This window comes from Cryptomeria japonica, chromosome 4 (genome assembly GCF_030272615.1).
Source record: "Cryptomeria japonica chromosome 4, Sugi_1.0, whole genome shotgun sequence".
Taxonomy (NCBI): domain Eukaryota; kingdom Viridiplantae; phylum Streptophyta; class Pinopsida; order Cupressales; family Cupressaceae; genus Cryptomeria; species Cryptomeria japonica.
The window spans coordinates 368,259,336-368,280,450 of NC_081408.1; the positions used below are offsets into that span (position 1 = coordinate 368,259,336).

The window sequence follows — 21,115 nt, forward strand, 5'->3', positions numbered from 1 at the left end:
AAAAATCTCCTCAAAAAATTGCTTTGAAATCTTTAACAAATCGATTTTTCATGCAAATCGGGTTTTGGGAGACACATGACAAGTTCGAATTGCCCAAAATGAAGCAAATCGGGTTTTAGAGAGAAAATAACAAGTTTTATTTTCACTTTTTCCACTTACATGCCAAAATCGGGTTTTTTAAGACAAATGGCAAGTTTAAAAATTCACTTTTTCACTTACCAAGCCAAAATCGGGTTTTTTGGAGCAAACTGCAAGTTTAAAAATTGTCAAAAATGCATTTGCAAGCCAAAATCGGGTTTTTTGGAGCAAACTGCAAGTTTAAAATACTTGTAAAAGGGAAATAAAATCCCTACAACAAGTTAGAAACACTTGCACATATGTAATGGGGATTTAAAATCACTGTTACATGTGAAAACCATTATAGTAGGGGTTTTTTGAACAAACTGCAAGTTTACTTGCAGTTGAGCCAAAAAATCCCTATTTTAACTAAAAATGACCAAAAAACAATAAAAAGATAAAAACATCAAAGGGGAAACTTAAAATAAATTACAAGTGACATATTTAAAATAAAAGTGTACATGTAATTGGTCAAAAATTCCCCTACAAAGACCAAAACAATGAATATCATTAAAACTTGCAGTTTGAAGAAAATTCTCCACCTGCAGTCGGGGTTTTAAAACCCGAAATTGAAGGAAAGGCATAGCAAATGAACCCAGAAATTGACGAAATTCGAGAATGGACTGAGGATTAATCCAGTCCAAGGATCAGTCGAAATTCTGCCTCGGGAAGCATGCCATAGAGTAATTTTTTTCATTTTTTCATAAAAATTTCACCGTAGTGGTCCTTCATTTTTGGAAACAAAAATGAGGACAACAACTGGCTCTGACTGGGGAATTCTTTCATTTATCCTTCAAGATCATGAGAGAAAAGAATCCAGAACTCTAAGTACCTTCCTTTTATCCATTGGGTCATAGAGTCAAACAAAGCAAAAACAAACAAACAAAAGGCGGAAAACAAACAAGAGAAAGACATTATTTACAAGAAGTTACCTCGAGTCTTCATTCAAAGTAATGTTTCAAATGCTGACCATTATACGGCAGTGCAAATGGTGTTCCATCATGATAAGCCAAGATAAAACTATCTTCTCCAGCAAAACGGTGAATAGTGAAGGGTCCTCACCATAGAGAATCAAATTTGCCATGTAAACCTTTCGGTTCCCTTCGCTTATCCCAAAGCAAAACACGATCACCAACTTGGAATCTTTTTTGCTTTGCTTTCTTATCAAAAAGAATTTTGACTTGTTGCTGATGCTGAGCAATTCGGTCTACCACTTGTGTTCTTTGTTCTTCCAGCTGGGAGAGATACATGATCCTTTTGTCTAAAGCATTTTCATAAGTTTGATCCTCAATTGCTTTAGACAACTTGAGAGCAGGAAGTTCCAAAGTGATGGGTATTTTTGCATTGATCCCATAAAGAAGCTGAAATGGTGACATACCAATAGCCCTTTTAGGTGTAATCCTGTCTGCCCATAAAGCATCAAAAAGAGCCTTATGCCAGGACCTTTGATTTTCCTCCACAAGTTTGCGAATAATAGTAATCAAATTCTTGTTACTAGATTCCGCCTGACCATTACCTTGGGGATAATAATCAGATGAATGAGTTAACAAGATATTATACTCAAAGCAAAATTGTGAAATTTCTGAGGAAGAGAAGGTGGCTGCATTATCAGTCACAATTTTGAATGGAACACCAAACCTGGAAATAATATTCTCCTTGAGGAATCTGCATACTACCTCAGAAGTAGCGTTCTTTACCGGTATGACTTCCACTCACTTGGTGAAATAATCAGTAGCTGTAAGGACATAGGAATGACCAGCACTTGAGGAGGGATTGATCACACCAATGAAATCAATGCCCCATTGCCGGAAAGGTTCTTCAACAATAACCGACTTCAATGGTAATGCTGCAAGCTTTGGTTTGCCTACAAACTGCTGACAATGTACACACTTACGTACCCACCGGAAAGCATCTTGAAAGAGTGTAGGCCAATAATATTTTGCTCTCAAAATTTTATGAGCGGTCACTGGCGCAGAAAAATGTCCACCACAAGCCTTGTCATGGAAAGATTCCAGCAATTTGGTTTGTTGCGCTTTGTCAACACAACGGAGGAAAGTACCGTCAATGGCTTTTTTGTACAAACCAGTATCCCATAATACGAAGTTTGCAGCTTTCAACTTGATACTTCTTTTTTCCTTGAATGTCAAATGTTGTGGACATTCGCCATAGGTCAAGAAAAATGCTATATTAGAGTACCATTCATTAGTAGTACTAACAAACAACACCTTGGGAAGATCTTCCGAATCATCCAATTCTCGCTCCTCCGGAATACCTTCCGCCATCAACTGACAGAGTCCTCTTCCTCGAACAAGCTTTGTAGGCTTGATCTCCAAGTCATACTCTTGGATTTTTGCAATCCAATTTCCTCTCTTTGTGCCAAACTCCTGTTGTGTTAAGATAGATTTGACTGATGTATTAGGAACTAACACAACGGTATGAGAATTCAAGATGTAAAAACGGAAGTTCTTAACTGCTTTAACCACCGCATAGGCATTCTTCTCAATAGAGGAATACTTGAGTTCAAACGACAACTCATGAAAGCGATAGGAGATTCAATTCCTTCTGAATTTTTCTGCATCGGAATAGCTGACAGAGTATGCTCGGAAGCATAGCTATACATAATGATCTCCTTAGTGTAATTGGGACAAACCAACACGGGTGCATGAGCAATTGCATCTTTGATTTCACTGAATGCCGCTCTTCCTTCAGAATTCCAATGGAAAGAAGACTTTCCTTTCATCATGTCCACAATATGACCAGTCTTCTCCGCAAAGTCAGGAATGAATCTTCGCAGAAAATTAACCTTACCAAAAAAGGAATGAACAACAGTCTTGTTGGATGGCAAAGGGAGATTCTGAATAGATTTAACCCTCTCAGGATCAACTTTTATACCCTCCTTGGAAACAATGTGACCAAGAAGTTTTCCCTCCGTCACCCCAAAAACTGACTTCTTGGGATTAAGAGAGATGCCATGCTTGCGACATCTTTCAAGTACATCTTGTAGATGAAAAAGATGATTCTCACGATCTTTAGAAAAAACAGCAAGATCATCAAGATATACTACAATATACCTTCCCACAATACCACGGAAAGCCAAGTCCATAGCTCGCTGGAAAGCAGCTCCTGCATTGATCAACCCGAAAGGCATTCTGCGGTATGCAAATGTACCCCATGGAGTGGTGAATGCAGCTAACCTCAATCTGATTGTATCCCGAAAATCCATCTAGCATAGATAGCATCTCGGAGCCTGTCACCGCTTGCTAGACTTGATCCATGATTGGCAATGGATAATTGTCCTTAAGTGATAGCTGATTAAGATTTCTGAAATCAACACAGATACGTATTTCTCCATTCTTCTTACGCACCGGTACTATATTTGCCAACCATGTTGAATGATGGATGGGAAAGATAATCCGAGCATCAAGCATCTTTTGAACTTCAGAAAGAATGGTACCTGAAATCTTCGGATTATATTGGCGTTGCTTCTGTCTGAAAGGTTCTGCGCCAAGCTTGAGAGGAATGTCATGCTGCACTTCCTTGGGTTGGAAGGACTTTAGATCATCATATGAGTACGCCAAGACATCATGGTATTGGCGCAAAAGTTGAATAAACTGATCTCTCTCATGTGAAGTGCAGTTATTGCCAATATTGACAAACTTTGGATCTCCGTCAGATCCAATATTATATTTCTCATATCCCATAGGAGAATCAGTACTTTCTTGTTGTCATCTCTTGATATAACGATCATGTTGATCGAAAAGTTTTTCAAGAGAAACCAACCCCTTGGGAAGTTTATTTCCTTTCAGCTGAAGGATATTTTCATCTGATTCAGATGATGTATCAGGCACCGAATCTGATGACAAAGAAGAAGGAGAATTACTTCTTTCAAAATACAGGTTGTTGAAACCATACTCAGCTTGCAAGAAATTATTGATCTGCTTATCATCATTGAAGATTTGCCAATGATCCCAATTATCAGGCACACTAGGTTTGCAGATTATCTCAATAATATATTTATCTTGACCAAAGTCAAGATGAGGAATTAAGGAAGTAGCTGAAACAACAAGAGAATCAGCTCTATCATTGTATTCACGAGGAACAACTGAGATATTGAAAGAATCGAAATCTTCAATATTCTCCCATACCAAATTGCGGTAATGCTTGAGTCTGTCATTCTTAGTTTGATATATGTTTCTCACTTGACAAACAATTAATTCTGCATCGCCTTGGGCATGAAGGTTTCTGATTCCTCTTTTCAATGCAACACTCATTCCTAACAAAAGCGACTCATATTCAGCCGTATTGTTGGTATTAGCAAATTGCAACTTGAAAGAGTAAGGGAAGATCTCTCCCTTGGGAGATATAAGAACTACACCAGCTCCGGATCCATTCGTAGCGCAGCTGCCATCAAATTCAAGAGTCCATACATCATTTGAATTGTTGTTGGTATTAGCAAATTGCAACTTGAAAGAGTAAGGGAAGATCTCTCCCTTGGGAGATATAAGAACTACACCAGCTCCGGATCCATTCGTAGCGCAGCTGCCATCAAATTCAAGAGTCCATACATCATTTGAATTGTTGTTTTCATTGGAATGATTAGAGCCGCCTTCATCCGAGATGAGCGCATTGTGGAAAGACTAGTGTCCTGCTGTTTTCGAAAGAAGAGCTTGGAAATTCTTTCATTTCTTTAAGCTGGAAAGTTTGCGTGTTTACGTTCGTCGGAAGAAAGGTGAATATTCAAAAGAAATATCTGTTGCTGAAAAAGCTAGGTCCTTTTTACTCACTAGTACATCTTCCCTATCACGAACCACAAGTTATCCTCCCTCAAGAAAGAAAAAATCTATCCCAAGTGAAAATTGCTCCTCCTTTTTTAAACCACTGATACCTTCATTACCTAATATGGCTAATCCACCTCCGCTTCCTCCTCCCGGTCCGTGGGGAGTAGCTTTTGGTCCTTTGGCATTAACCCCACCTCTTCATTCGCTTCCACAAGGTTCACGCAAAAATCTTCCCAAATTTTATGGCGATGGAAAGCAACACCCAGATGAACATGTCAAGTCTTTTTATATGGCATGTGGTGTTCTTGGGGTTGAACATCAAGATGTTGCTGTTTGGTTGTTTATAGAGACTCTTCAAGGTATTGCAGCCGACTGGTTTTTTAATCTTACTGCTGGTTCAATTGTTTCGTGGAACTCGTTGAGAGACAAGTTCGAGGAATGTTTCAAGCCTGCAGAAGATGCGCATGCCTTGTTGGCCCAGTTGACACAAATGAAGAAGGATATGCATGAAGGCATGCGTGAATTCATTGCTAAATTTAACAAATTAGCAAATAGAATTCCTGTTAATTCTAAGCCTACTCCTGAGAACCTCAAGTGTTTTTTCATCAACACTCAGTTGCCCGAGGTCAGTTTCTTCTTAAGATGAGCATCTCCTGCTGATTTAGAAGTTGCTCAATCAATGGCTACTGAAATTGAGGACGATTTGATCTTAGCTGGTAAGATCAAAAAGGATTCTAATCGGTCCAAAGGAGGTTCGCATATGGATGGTTCATTATCTGGTTCTACTGATCCTATGGTACAGAAATTGGCAAATGAACTTCTTGCTTTAAAGAAGCAAGTATCTCAGAATTGCTACCCCGCACCGTACAAGGATATCCCAAGAAGGACATATCCTAATACTGCTGCCAGTTATGTTGCCAAAAATCAACCCAAGTTGCCTCCCCCTCCGGAGAGACTTGCGCTTGAGCCACCTCCTTCAAAGGCAGCAATTGGCTATTATGAGGCTGATCAAAATGAGTCTTCTTATTTTGATTATCAGTCCGATGAAGTTGCTCTTCCTCAACAAGAAGAAGAAGAAGTGACTGGCGACTCTACTATACGTTACATGCACTATGATGACTCCGTTGCTGCCGATAGGACTCATAGCCAAGCATTTGCTGTAACGACAAGATCCCAGACCCGGTTGGCCCAACAAGAAGAAGCTGCAAAGATCACAAGTGATTTACAACCACCTGTTGTTATTGCTAAAAGAGGAACACCGCTGCCTTATATTCCAAAGGATGCAGAGAAAATCCAAGTAAGTAACAAAAGTCCTCCTCTTGCTTCATCTGTTGATCCCAAGCCCAGTATGCCCAACCCCAAACCATTATCGGACAATGTTAATCCCTTTCTAGCTGGTTCATTTCAAGGTTTTGATATTATTGACCATGCTAGGAAGACTAAGATTCAAATGTCCGAAGTTGAGTATTTACAAGCTAATCCCGATCAATTTGATAGATTAGCTGATTTTATTAAAAGTAAGGAGACTCGTCCTATACTTGAAAACACTATCCCACAAGAACCCAAAAATTTGCCCAATCATTTGGTGACCATTCCATCTACTACCCAAGGAAAGATAGAACCTTTTTACATTTCCTTGTTGATCAATGGTTTTCAATTAAGCAATTGTGTCTTGGATTCTGGTGCTTCTGATAATGTCATGCCCGCAAAAGTTGCTCAAGCTTTGGGGCTGACCTTGACCAAAACTTTTGGTCATTGTTATTCCATGGAGAACAAGCGAGTGCCCCTTATTGGGCAAATCAAGGATGCGCAATTTGCATTTGCTGCTTTTCCGGATAATAAAATAAAGATGACTGTCTTGGTGGCTGACGTTCCTGCATCATACGGAATGTTACTTGGCCGTAATTTTTGTAAAGATGTTGGAGGTGAACTCAACATGGATATGACAGAAGCAAGAATACCTGTCAAAGGTGTTGTGCAGAAGTTAATTCTTGAAAGAGAAACCAAGTACACGGTTGTCAAGTCCAATGACCCTCATGCTCAGATTCTCTTTGAATCTTCGGGTTTTGGGAATTATTACCTCCATATAGATGAAATTTCAGAATTTACTGAAGATTATCCTTCTAGCAGCTCTGATATTTCATTACTTTCAGCAAATGAAAAGTTTGTCGATGCTGATCAGGACCAAGCATTAGAAGATGGGTCATCCAGTTCATATGTTATGGTTGAAGAAGTCACATCTTCATTTGCTGATGAAAGTATTCCATCACCTCCTCGACAAGAAGAGCTTCATTCTTCGTCTTTTATTCCATCACCTCCTCGACAAGAAGAGCTTCATTCTTCGTCTATTCAAGAGGAAAGTTCTGACTTCTTCAACCATAACATATGAACTGGATGACCCATCTTCTGATGCTTGGTCCTGATCAGCATCAACAAACTTTTCATTTGCTGAAAGTAATGAAATATCAGAGCTGCTAGAAGGATAATCTTCAGTAAATTCTGAAATTTCATCTATATGGAGGTAATAATTCCCAAAACCCGAAGATTCAAAGAGAATCTGAGCATGAGGGTCATTGGACTTGACAACTGTAAACTTCATTTCCTTTCTCTCATTTCACTTGAAAGTAGTTACTGTTGTTCATATTCAATCGCTATCCTTTTCTGTGAAGAGAAAAGGATATTGTCTTTCTTGAAGAAAGAAGAAAGATTGCTGTCCCATCCCATTTTATTTTCCAAGTTGTAGTTAGATAGGGGGAGCCTTCCCTTAATTATGAGAGTTTTTACTCGTGTGTTGTGGTTGAAACCACAATTTTGTATATTTCCCCAAGTGTACAAAATTTTCAACCAACAAGTTCCCACATTATGGATGATGGGTGAGCTCTCCATAAACCTTCAAAGAGACATCCACGCCTAAGGAGAGGCCAAGCCATGAGCATCCCTAAGATGGTGTTGGGATAGGCTGCAGACCATTCAAGTTTATTGTTGAACTAGATCCAGCATTGATGAGCAAAGGGACAGTTAAGGAGTAAATGATTGGTGTCCTCCTCCTCTGCTTCACATAGAGGACATCTACTAGGACCCTCATAGCCCATATGCTTAAATTTGTCCGCAGTGAGGAGTTTGCTTTGGATTGCTAGCCAGGAAAAAATACCTGCCTTAGGCAAACAATTTCTATCCCAGCAAAGATTCAATGGAAGTTCTACCTTAGGTCTTAAAACTGGTTTGGATATGTGAGAGTACCCATCCTTGGAATTGTATTCTCCTTTTAAGGATCCCTCCCATACGAGCTTGTCCTCATCATGACTTAAGACAAAGTTCCTAGAATTAAGAATTGACAAAAGTTTATGCTTGTCCCTCTCCGAGATGGCTTCATCATCCCTTTCGATCCACTGCCAACCAGCCCCTTCCTTTGAAGGGGAGAGATAATTCTTTAGCAGGGGGCCTCTCTGTGATTCAAGAAGGGCCCGGGTAATCCCAAAGTCATGGATGTTCTCAATGGCTTTATACCCTCCCCAAGAATCTGACCAGAAGAGGGCTTTGTCCCCAGACCCCAGGTTCCAGGTTAGCCTATCAGAGATAATCTTCCTACAATCACCCATAAAATTCCAAAGGCAGGAACCTTTGGGAGGGTTGGGCTCTCTGAAGATTTGGGTTGGATCATTTCCATTAAGGTACTTGAGGTTAAGTAATCTTGCCCATTTGAGGTGAGGAAATCTGAATAATCTCCATACCAGCTTTGCCCCCAAAGCTCTACCTTGATCTCGCAGGTTTTTGATGCCAATACCACCATCCTCTTTGGGTGTACATATCTTGTCCCAAGAGATGAGTGAGATTTTGTGGTTGCTATCAGTTCCTTGCCAAAAGAAAGTTCTGAGATGCTTATTGATCTCAGCAAGTTTGGAAGAGGACAACCGTTGGAGGGAAAGCTGGAAAATGGGCATAGCTGATAAGACCGATCTAACCAAGGTAGCCCTGCCAGTCGAAGAGAGCCATTTCCCTTTCCAAGTGCTAATTCTAGACTTGATCTTGTCCACTAAGTTGTCCCATAAATTTGAGGGTCTCCTGCCTCTGTCAAGGGGAATGCCTAGATATTTGCAAGGAAGGGATCCTTTACTAATTTCCAGGACATTGCAGATTTCTTTTCCTAAAAGGGGATCTATGTTGAACAAAAAGACTGCAGATTTAGCTAGATTAACCTCTTGACTCGAGGCCATCATGTAGGAATTGAGAATGTCTTTAAAGGCACGAGCCTCCCCCGCGTCATCTTGCCCAAAAAGCATTGTGTCGTCAATGAATTGCTGGTGGGTGAAGGGGGGGAGGCCACTGGTGATGGGAATACCTTGGATCTTCCCCTTCTCTTTGGCCATCGAAATAGATCTGCCTAGGGCTTCAGCCATAATAATGAAAAGGAAGGGAGACATAGGATCACCTTGCCTGAGCCCCCTCGAACTACTAAAGAAACCTTCCGGGGAGCCGTTGACCAGAACCAAGAATCTAGGGGTGGATATGCATTCGAAGATAAGGTTGATCCAGGTTTTGTTGGAATTGTTTATGAGCATGGATTTGTTGGAATTGTTGATGAACATTGGAATTGTTGATGAGTATGGATTTGTTGGAATTGTTTATGAGCATACTATGACGATTCCAGCTATATTGAGGTTATTCTAGTGGCAAAGGACAGTTTCAATGCATTTTGTTTGACTATTGAACGTCAAAATTGTTCCCTAAACCCTACACTAACAGTCATTTGCCCTTCTGTTTTATTTGACCAAATAATAGGGGAAAAACACTCTGTTTTGTTTGACAAATAAGAAGCACCACAATAAGATTCTCAGTCACCAGAATAAGAAGTGTCACAGTGCCATGAATTTCCTTTGATTCTGCAGCCACTTTTACTTCTTGAAGAGTTAGATAGCTAGCATACTTTTAGTGTGAATGGTGTTAGACGCTGTTTGTGGTTCTTCTAAGCTACCTACATCATCTAATATCAATGATGATGATGTTAATCTTGATGAAAACCCATATGACACTCTTTACTGATAGTATTATTTCAATATTGAAAAATGAACATCTATCATGTCACTCGTGTTTGACAAATCAATGTTGAATTAGTAGGCCCAAAAAACCAACCCCTCCTTAACATCTATCATTTCAATATTTCAAAAATCCGAAAGGTTTACCAAATGTTTTGGATTTTTGATTTTTTTTGTGATTTTTCTTTAAAAATTCAAAAACCCGGCCTGCATGCCGTAAAAAGGCAATTTTTAAATTTTTTTCTCGATTTGCGTGCCAGAGCCGTACGGCCTGGTTGGGAGAAAAAAAATCACCCAGATGCTTAGGAGTAAAAAATGGACAAATTTTATATGACTATAGGGGTTTGTGGGCCTTCTGAGCACGATGGTGAGGTCCGTTTAGGCCCAAAGTGCTCAGAAAAAAAGCCTAACCCTAAGCACACAAAAAAATTGTCTGAAACCCCAGATCTGCTTCCAATCCAAAATACTCAAAAACAGGAACAGATAGCTGCAGATCTGAGCTCTGATACCATATTGGAGTTGAGAAATACAACACCGCAGGAGCTTGAAAACCTTCTGCAAGCTGAATAATCTGTTACAAGGAGAAGCAATGAAGCAATAATTTGGAGAACTCACAAAACACAGGAAAAATATTCTCAAAAGATGAGAGCTCCAATTCACCAAAAAAATATTGTGAAAAGATAATACAATCAAAAGAAAAATAACCTCTAATAGGTCAAGAAACCCTAAAAAGGGAAAACCCTAGGCTTGCACATAATAATTAATAAAATAATTAATTAATATGCACCTAATGTTAGCTTAAGTGTAAAAAGATAATTGTGAACTTAAAGAATTAAACAAATATTGTTTAATTAATCAAGTAAAGACCCAATTACTCTAACATCTTGCATATGATAAAGAAAACTACCATAAATATTCCAAACTTGAAATATTGAAATGATAGATGTTGAGGAGGGGTTGGTTTTTTGGGCCTAGATTGCGCATCCGGAGTCGGAGTCGGATTTTGGCGAACGAATAGGCATTGGAAAGGTGATTCCGAGTCGGACCTCGTGGTGGTGGATTTTTTTCCTGAATCTACTGTTTGACTGTATTTTTTATCAGTCAAAGTCGGGTTTCTTTTTTGCACTTCCGGGGCCGTAGAATGGGCAAATGGACTCCATTTTTCGAAAACGAATAGGCGTTGGAAAGCTCTCAGCATGCTCTATTTAGATTTGTGATCTTTTTTCTCAGAATATTCATCAAGTACATGAGATATCAGTTTGAAGTTTTCTTGCTTATGCACTACTTCTCATTACTATGTACTACGGTTTGGGTTTCTCTTTTGTGGGGGGTGTTTTTTTCTCGCTTTCTGTCATTTATATCAGAAATCAAGAACACCTAAACTCTCAAAACCAACAAACCCTTCTGCATCTTCTGTCTATTTTGAAAGATCACCTAATAAAAAAAAAACCAACAAGCAGGTGTAGGTGCAGAGTTTTTTTTGTTCTCATGGTAGATCCTTCAGTTGAGTTGTTGACTTCACACAACTATCACACCTGGAAGCCCCGCATCACGAGTTTTCTCAGGGCACAAGGGTTGTGGGCTTCTTTGGATGAGGTTCAGCCAGTATTGTAGCGTCCTTATGAGATTCTTATGCATAGGAACAAGCTGGATGAGGCCATGGGTTTGCTCTCTTTGCATGTCTCCGACAGTCTTCTGTTTCACCTTGATGAGTTGCTTACTCCTCGGTATATGTGGTTGAAGTTTGATTCTTTCTTCGAGAGGGTCAATGAGATTCAGGCATTACAGATTGAGGCAGAGTTGATTTCTTTGTCACCTGATTCCTTTCCCACTATTGAGGATTTTTTGAACAAATTCAAGATTACTAGATCTGTTCTTCAGGGATGTGGAAAGAACAAGACAGATACAGAGTGCATTCATTTGATTCTTTCGAAGCTTCGGGGTCACTTTCAGTTTTTTGCCTCTGCTTTCTACTCCACCATGGATGGCTTGGGTGCTCGTTTCAACATGCCTACTTTTGATGTCTTTTGTGAGCGATTGTCTCATGAGCAGTCTCATCTTTCTCAGCTGGATACGCTCTCAAGCTCCAAGAACGAAGCATTGGTTGCTCAGTCCTCTAAGGAGAAGGAGAAACAGAAGTAGAAACCGAAGCCGAAGAAGCCTTCTGCAGGTAGTGAGAATTCCTCCAAGCCTGCTCCTAAGTTTGATTCAAAACCATTTCCTCCCAAACAAGGGAAATCTTTACAGTCTGGTGAGTCTTCCTCCAAGACTAAGAAGAAATCAGGAGACACTTGCAGTTTTTGTGGCAAGGAAGGACATCCAGTTTCCAAGTGTTGGAAACGATTAGAGGCTTTAGAGGAAGCCATGCAGCAGCATCACATTTCCTCACCTCAGGCGTCTTCTCCTTCCACAGGGAAAGGTCATGCTCTCACTGCTAGAGCTTCGACCTATGGGTCCACATGGATTCTAGATTTTGGTGCTTCTCACCATATGACACACACTCAGCAGTTGGTTACTTCTCTTGCCTCTCGTGGTATTTCACAGATTGCAGTGGGTGACTCAGTTCATCTTTCCGTCTTGGGTTCAGGTTCTGTCTCTTTGGATTGGGGTACTCTACAAGATGTTTTGGTTGTCCCTGACATCTCGACGAACCTCCTGTCCATTTATCAGATTTGCCACTCTGTCTTTGGTAAGACAGTTGAGTTCTCACCACATGATGTGGTTATTCGGGCCTCCATGATCCTGATTTGGTTGTGGCTACTGGTAGTGTGGATTCTGCATCTTGTCTCTACAGATTTGATGAATTTGAGCCCTCTTCGGGTACAGGTTCATCTCTCATAGCACATGCAGATTCAGTGAGTAAGCTTTGGCATGAGCGATTGGGCCATGTCAATTACAAATATCTTCAGCAGATGAGTACACAGGCACTTGTTCTTAGGCTCCCACAGATTTCCTACACTGATGGTGTTTGTCATGGTTGTGTTCTTGGCCAGCATCACAGAGATCCCTTTTTGAAGGGAAGAGCCTCTCGTGCTTTGGCACCCCTGGAGTTGATTCACAGTGACCTCATGTCATTTCCCACTCCTTTTTCAGGGGCCAAGTATGTACTCACTTTCATTGATGACTTCTCTAGACACACATGGGTGTACTTTCTTAAGTACAAGTCTGATGTCTTTGATTCCTTTCGAGTCTTCAAGACATTTGTAGAGAAGCAGTCTGGCTGTTCTATTTGGCGGATACGTACAGATAATGGGGGGGAGTATGTGAATCAGGCTTTCAGAGATTTTTGCACTGAGCATGGTTTGCAGCATCAGTTTACTGTTCCCTACACCCCTCAGTAGAATGGTGTCGTTGAACGCAAGAACAAAACTTTACGGGAGATGGCGAATTGTATGATTTAGTCCAGGTCCATGGATTCGTTTTTTTGGGCTGAGGTAGTCAATTGTGCCAACTATATTCAGAATCGGATGCCTCACAAGGCTATTCGACATGACTCCTGAGGAGGCTTGGTCTCATGACAAGCTTGATGTTTCCTTTTTCAGAGTGTTTGGCAGTGAGGCATGGGCTTTTATTCCTGATGCTCAGAGGCACGCCATGGAGCTGAAGAGCTGACCACTCATTTTGGTTGGCTACTGTGAGGATGTTAAGGCAGGTTGTTTGATCCTGATTCCAGAGAGGTCCTGTTTCGATGGGATGTTCAGTTTGATGAGTGCCTTCCCACAGTGGATACCCCGATTCTAGTGTCTCCTCCTCTGCCTCCTCCGACCACTGCACCCCTTCAGGATCTTTTGGAGGATGATTCTGATGATGGTGCTGATGATTCATCATCCCCACCTCCACCCGCTCCACCTCAGATGCCCAAGTGGGCTCGCCTTACTGTTGAGGTGGCAGGTACTTTGGCCGGTGATCCTTCAGATACTCGTTGCACTCGTTCTCATACTGTGGGTTCTAGTCTTTTGAGTCATGCTATTTTAGATGATCCTCAGAAGTTTTCAGAGGCGACAGGTCGCCCTGAGTGGGATTGTGCTATGGAGGAAGAGTATTCTTTTTTGATGAGGAATCATACTTGGGATCTCTGTCCTCTTCCTAAGGGAAGAAAGATGGTTAGGTGCCGCTGGTTTTTTCGCACTAAGTATGCTACTGATGGTTCCATTGATAAGTACAAAGCACGTCTTGTTGTGAAGGGTTTTTCATAGGTTGAGGGTATTGATTACTCCGAGACATTTGCCCCTGTCGCCAAGATGAACTCCATTCGCTTTGTACTATCTCTTGCAGCTTCTCGGTGTTGGCTTGTTTTTCAGATGGATGTGAAGAGTGCCTTCTTGCATGGGGATCTACAGGAGGAAATCTACATGGAATAGCCTCAGGGATTTGTGCAGGATAGTTCTTTGGTTTGCAGACTTCGGCGTTCATTGTAAGGTCTCAAACAGGCCCCTCGGGCTTGGTATGAGAAGATGGACTCTTTCTTGCTCTCCATTGGGTTCTCCTGCAGTCATTCTGATCACACAGTGTACATTTAGCTTCTTGAGGGTGACATCCTGATTCTTGTGCTATATGTTGATGATCTTCTCATCATGGGTAGCTCATCCTCTATGATTCGGCATATTCAACGTGCCTTGATGGACCAGTTTGAGATGATAGATCTCGGTTTTTTGTACTATTTCCTTGGTCTTCAGGTGATTCAGTCTTCTGATGGGATCTACCTCTACCAGCAGAAGTATGCTCTTGACATGCTTCAGCGCTTCGGCATGCTTGATTGCAAGCCTGCTCCCACTCCATTTCAGTCAGGGGTTGTTTTGACCACTGCTTGCCCCACTCCTTTGGTAGATTCTACACTTAATAGGCAGTTGGTTGGCAGTTTGTTGTACTTGACTCACACCCGTCCTGATATTTCCTTTGTGGTTGGTCTTGTCTCTCGATTCTCTCATGATCCTCATGAGAGTCATTGGCAAGCTGCCAAACGTATTTTGAGGTACATTCAAGGCACTAGTTCTCATGGCATTCACTACACATCAGGGGAACCTCACATTGTTGGCTACACTGACTCAGATTGGGCTGGTGATGTCACTGATCGGAAGTCTACTTCTGGCTTTGTTTTCTGTTTTGGCTCTGGTCCTATCACATGGTCTTGCAAAAAGCAGACTACTCATGCATTATCATCTACAGAGGCTGAGTACCGAGCTGCTGTGCTCGCTAGTCAGGAGATCTTATGGCTTCGATAGTTGATGACTGAGTTTGGTTTTCCTCCTGATAGTCCCACTGTTCTTTGGTGTGACAATCAGAGTGCTATTCATATTTCCTGCAACCCGATAGAGCATCAGCAGACGAAGCACATTGAGCTTCACATGCATTTCATCCGCCAGTTGATTCACGATGGTGTTCTCATTCTGGAGTACATTCCCACTTCCGAGCAGGTTGCAGACATCTTCACGAAACCTTTTGCATCGCCGCGCTATCTTTAGCCGCGTTCTATGCTTGGGGTGAAGGAAGTTGTCCTTGGGGGGTCTTTATGAGGCCTTCCTTTCTTCTTCTTCTTCTTCTTCTTTCAACATGTTTTTATCTCCTTTTGGAGAGGAGTTTTTTGCCACTGGGTTTTCTCCTTTGTCTCCGTTTCATAGAGATTTCATTGTATTTGGGTACCTGATCAGGCCTTGTTGCCGGGACCCATCTTTCATGCTTTCAGTAGTTGTTCTAGGTTTTAGCTTCTCCCTAAGTCTAGCTTAAGGGGGGGTGTTAGAGTAATTGGGTCTTTACTTGATTAATCAAACAATATTTGTTTGATTCTTTAAGTTCCCAATTATCTTTTTACACTTAAGCTAACATTAGGTGCATATTAATTAATTATTTTATTAATTATTATGTGCAAGCCTAGGGTTTTCCCTTTTTAGGGTTTCTTGACCTATTAGAGGTTATTTTTCTTTTGATTGTATTATCTTTTCACAATACTTTTTTGGTGAATTGGAGCTCTCATCTTTTGAGAATATTTTTCCTGTGTTTTATGAGTTCTTCAGATTATTGCTTCATTGCTTCTCTTTGTAATAGGTTATTCAGCTTGCAGAAGATCTTCAGGCTCCTGTGGTGTTGTATTTCTCAACTCCAATACATGATATTTGGTATTCTGAACTTATTTTCTGTTCACTCGAGTTTGACAAATCAATGTTGAATTAGTATAGTGTATTTCGAGTTTGTAATATTTGTGGTAGTTTTCTTTAGCATATGCATGATATTTGGTATTGTGAACATTTTTTTCATTTTTAGAGTGCAAATATGTATATATATTTATGATTTTTATATGTTTTTTTTATGGATGTACCTAGAACAAACCCAGCCTCCCAATTTTTTTTTTAATACCATCATTCGATACCCACACCTGATTCCAATTCAGCAACATAAGAAAATATTAAAAGGAAATGACGAACAAACTAAACCATTGGACGGTTGCTGGTTTTATTGGCTGGAAGAGTCAGTTGGTTTGATTGGCATTGCAATCCATTCCTGTATACCTTGCTCCTTTTTTCCCAAAGTGTTGCAGAAGAGTTCATAAAGGTGCAACAGAACTTTTCTTGGAGACTTATCAACATGGGCAAAATTTGCTTTGATTAACTTGTGTCCAAATATTTAGGCACATCAATATTGTGAACATGGGCAAACCAGATGTGATTTTAGAAAAGAGATTACCTGCTATTATTTCCAAACACATTATTGGCGGTACCTCCATCTTCAACAAGGTTTCATCTAGCAAATTTGTAAATAGTCAAGCAACAAATTCTAGCTTAACAGCTGGAATGGAGATGCCAAACTTAGAAAGGTTGGACTTGATGGTCTCCAAATGCATCTCAAGGGTTATAATTTAGTAAAATAGTGGATGGTAATGCCTGCATGATAATCTACTTTAGGCCCTAATAACCCTTAAACACTTCCTAATTCAAGGGCTAATGATTAAATGAAAATCAGTTGGGTTCACCCTGCCTTAGGGGGATGTTTGGAGATTGTGATAAAGATAACTTAGGTTATACAAGGTACTGTAACAATCACCCATTGTTTTGGATGGAATTTGCAGTTATAAGCTTTTATTGTCAAGAGCACATTTATCCCTAACAAACAGTTAAGCTTGGTAATGAATAATTGTAAAGAGTAACATGAATAGTAGTTTCTTAATATTTGGTTGGATAGCTTAAACATCCAGTATTCTTTATTTGAATTCCAAACTATCCCTTCGATCAGTGACAACGTTCATTCGGTTGAGAAGATGATCTATATTGTAAATTTAATGTGCTATGGTACTGTTCAGAACCCATGAATTTTGTTTTTGTAAAGAATATCATCTTTAATCTTCTGTTCTTTTCAATCAAATTAGTTTCTTATTTTGTAGTAATAACTTTTCTAATTTCTTTCTTTGTGGTAATAACTTTTTATTATTCCAAAGGACAACAAACGATAAGAAAACTTTAGTTGGACTTGTAGAATTGTTTAGAGCAACCTAAAATATAAGTGCCTGAACTTGAACTAAATCTTGATTGGTCTTTGCAGGAAGCCACTTTTGACTTGTGAGCTTATATTTTCAGCTAGTGAGGAAGCTATTTTTGTTCATGTTGTTGTTTCTGCCAAGTACGTGTAGTTTTCTATTTTATTGCAGATTATTAATGCATTGATTCAGTTTGTTATTTTTTTCATTTCCTTTTATCCATTATTTTTGTTTGCTAAACTTGCAGGAGAGTTCAGACACTTTCAAGTGATGACATGGAAGGGGTCTTAAGACAGCATTCTCGTTCGAATGGGGCAGAAGAAAGGATTGCTGGTAACTTACAGATATAAAATTTTTCTCGTATCTTTTAGTGTTCATTTTGTGTCCAGAATTCAGACCAAATGCCCATATGGAATTTTCTGTTCTAAGAGCACTTTCAATAACATAAATGAAACAAGTGTTATGTCATTCTAAATTCAATCGGTATCCAGAGGATGTGGTCCGGGATCATTTGCCACTTATTTTTTCTCTTGTTTTCTGGTATGCCCATGTCAATTCCTCCATGACATTGGTTTGTATACATTTAGCACTGTGTTCTTGTTAGCATTTTAAGCTTCCACGGCATATTATTACTGTTTCAGGTTTTGCATCTATTATTTGATTCACTTGCTGGATGCCAATGGCATTTTCTATTTATTTGTTTTGGATTTTTTTGGGATCTTGTGAGAACTACATCAACAATTTTGTATAGTCCTACATTTGAAATTCATTGTCGCAACTTTTAGTTCTCATCTCTGAGTTACTTAGTTCAGGAGACTGAACTTGGATTTGTTTCAGCTTCTGCTTAGTTGAAGGCTAAGTGAAGGATAATTAATGATTCAGATTGAGCTTGCAGAAAAAATGTCTCTAGCAGTCAATATAGTTGCTAAATGTAAATCTTATGAAGGAACCTGTTTCTAATGCTGTGGGGTTTTATTGAGCCTAACCCAAGAGCAATTTAGGGGTAACCTTATCAATTGTGGAATTGATATCTAAGTCACTGAATTGGAATTGGGTATGGGTACAGGTATGCGGGTACAGTACACTACTACACTGGTATAGCAATATTTTTGTTTTTAGCTGGTTATTCTGGATATGTTTGTACAAAAGCCATATACAAATCATAGATACATAATATTTGCAGCCTAAAATAGGAATTAACTTTAGAATACCACATATTATGGATATGCTAAATAAAACTATCAGAGTAATAGTGTATACTAGTTCGATATCAACATTAGTTTCAGTTTTCAATTTTTTTACATTATTTATCACAATTGTAAGATAAATTAACTGATTGTCATAACTCAAATTCATTAAAGCTAATTTTAATTACGAGTATTTTATTTTGTCCTTTTTTCAAAGGATTAATTTGTCTTTACTTTGATATGTTGTAAGGAATTTGCACTTAGTTATTTAAAAGGACATAAAGTTGGTTAAAATAAAACTCGAGTGAGATTTTGGCTTTATTCATTATTGTTTTTTGTATGTAGAAGTTTTTAATATGACAAATACCCAACACCCATGATACAAATGCAAACAATAGTAACTTCTTAAAATAACTACTACATAGTATATTTTGCCTGGTACTGAAATCTTTAATAAATGAAGTGTTTTTAATAGCACCAATGCAAGTGCCTAAGGACCATCGAATTACACATATAGTGGTTTATAATAAAGAATAATTTAAATTAAAAAATGCACACCAGCTTGAAATTTTGCAGGTGACCCATCATTATTTATTGTTCTTATTGAAGTGCTCTCTAGGCCTTGTGCTGAGGACCACCCTGAGCTAAAGGATAATAATGTTGAAGAATACAAAAGCCAATATTTTGTCAACTAATTTGCATGGACACAGATACGGATACAAATACGGATACGATATCAGATTTTGATACGGCCATTTTTTAAGACCCCCAATATGGATACAGCTGGATACAACATTCATAAAAAACACACACAAATATATTTAACACAATTTTCTAAGTTATTAGAGGAGATTTTCATCACTTCAAAAGCAATACAGATACATAATTGCTACATAAATAATTATAAGTTGATTTAACAATTTACAATATGCAAAAATAGTAGAGTTGCATTGGAAGATAACCCAAAACAATGGGTCGCTGAAATAGAAAAACATTTCATTTGTCTTTCTTATTTGGTGTAGGTTTTGCTTTTACAATTTTTTTTATTTTTAAATTGCATGAATGAAGCTTTTTTATAGATAAATTTAGGAAGATTTACGCCAAATTTTTTAAAAATCAAATCACATAGTATTTGGCACGGTTGAAAACTTAAGGTTTTTTGTGTATGTGTGGGTACAATATCCAACATGTATCTAGGCCGTATCGAATTCATATCCGTTTCGGATACTAGATACACGTGCCTAGGGAGTATTCAACTACTTTGATTGTTAGTTGTTTATTGTGGGTTAGGTGGCTAAGTCATTCACTCTTTAAATACACTTCTCCTTTCCCTGTTCATGTTTCTTTTTTTGTTATTGTGATAACTTTCCTCGTTGCTGCTCTTGACACAAGAAATGCATTCGTCTTTACTTTTTCCCTGGTATTGTACTTGACACATGAGATGAGTAAAAGCATAGTAGCATTAATCTGCAAAAAATCGCGATTATACCCGATTAATCGTTGATCGGGGGCCATGGCGATCTATTCCGTGAAAAAACGCGTATTAATCGGTCAATGTGCTCAACGATTTTATTGCACGTAATCGTGAAAAAATGGGGAAAAACTTGTGCGATTAGTTGGGTGAAAAACGTCAGCGTGGAAAAAATAACATGCAAAAACCCTAAATGCCGCGAAAAGTGAAAAAGCCAGGCAAAAAAATTGATAAATATGTTGCGTGCAGAGGCATGGAGAAGCAAGAAGGGCTTCAGAGGCAGAATTTGGTTGACGGGAGGAAGAAGAGCCATTGACAGGAGGAAAGAGAGCCATTGACGGAAGCCACTGATGAGAGGAACTTGGTCGCATGCCATTGCCAACACCCATAGGTCACATGACAACACACCTAGGTCGCATGACAATACAACTAGGTCGAACGACAACACACCTAGGTCGCACGTCATCACACCTAGGTCGCACACCATTGACGGGAACAATCAGAAGCAACAAAAACAGGTATTTTACTTTGATACAAATTTTTTATCAGTCTTTTTTTTTTTTTTTTTATTCAAAGTTTTTTATTATTTTCAGAAAAATAAACTTGTGTATTATAAAAAAGATTATCAAGACTCCATGATAGCCTATACTACTGTGACATAGGATAAATTTTGTGTTTGTCATAGGGGATAGATTTTTGAAGATTGCTGCTAATATTATTGCATGCCAGATTCAACACATCTCTCATTCAATCATGTTTGGGTTCATTTCAAATTGACAACACCCATCAAGTCTGACAAAGAGCCAAGGTTTAAAAATAATATCCAGTGTGTTCTGTGAAATGTCAAATACTCAACTAAACCAGTCTACAAAACTCCATCCTCAAGATGGGCAAATAGAAATACTTGATATTAAACTCATTCATTCATTGCAAATGTGCAATATTCTTTTGCATTGTATAAAAACCACTATCTACTATTACTTTGTCTACATGTAAGTGTAATGGTTTGTTGGGTGTTTTTTGTTAATGTTCGTTAAAACTAGCTGGATTATTGGGTGGTATGC

General features: G+C 39.1%; 1 protein-coding gene across 5 annotated transcripts in view; it reads left to right on the forward strand.

Moving 5' to 3' along the window:
• Window positions 1-21,115, forward strand: part of LOC131047154 (mediator of RNA polymerase II transcription subunit 13) — a 171,810-nt gene that overhangs the window by 76,348 nt on the left and 74,347 nt on the right. For all 5 annotated transcript variants that reach the window (XM_057981012.2, XM_057981031.2, XM_057981024.2 and 2 more), the window contains exons 8-9: window positions 17,459-17,536; window positions 17,641-17,726. In XM_057981012.2, coding sequence (XP_057836995.2) covers window positions 17,459-17,536; window positions 17,641-17,726 — 164 coding nt within the window. The remainder of the gene's footprint in view (window positions 1-17,458; window positions 17,537-17,640; window positions 17,727-21,115) is intronic.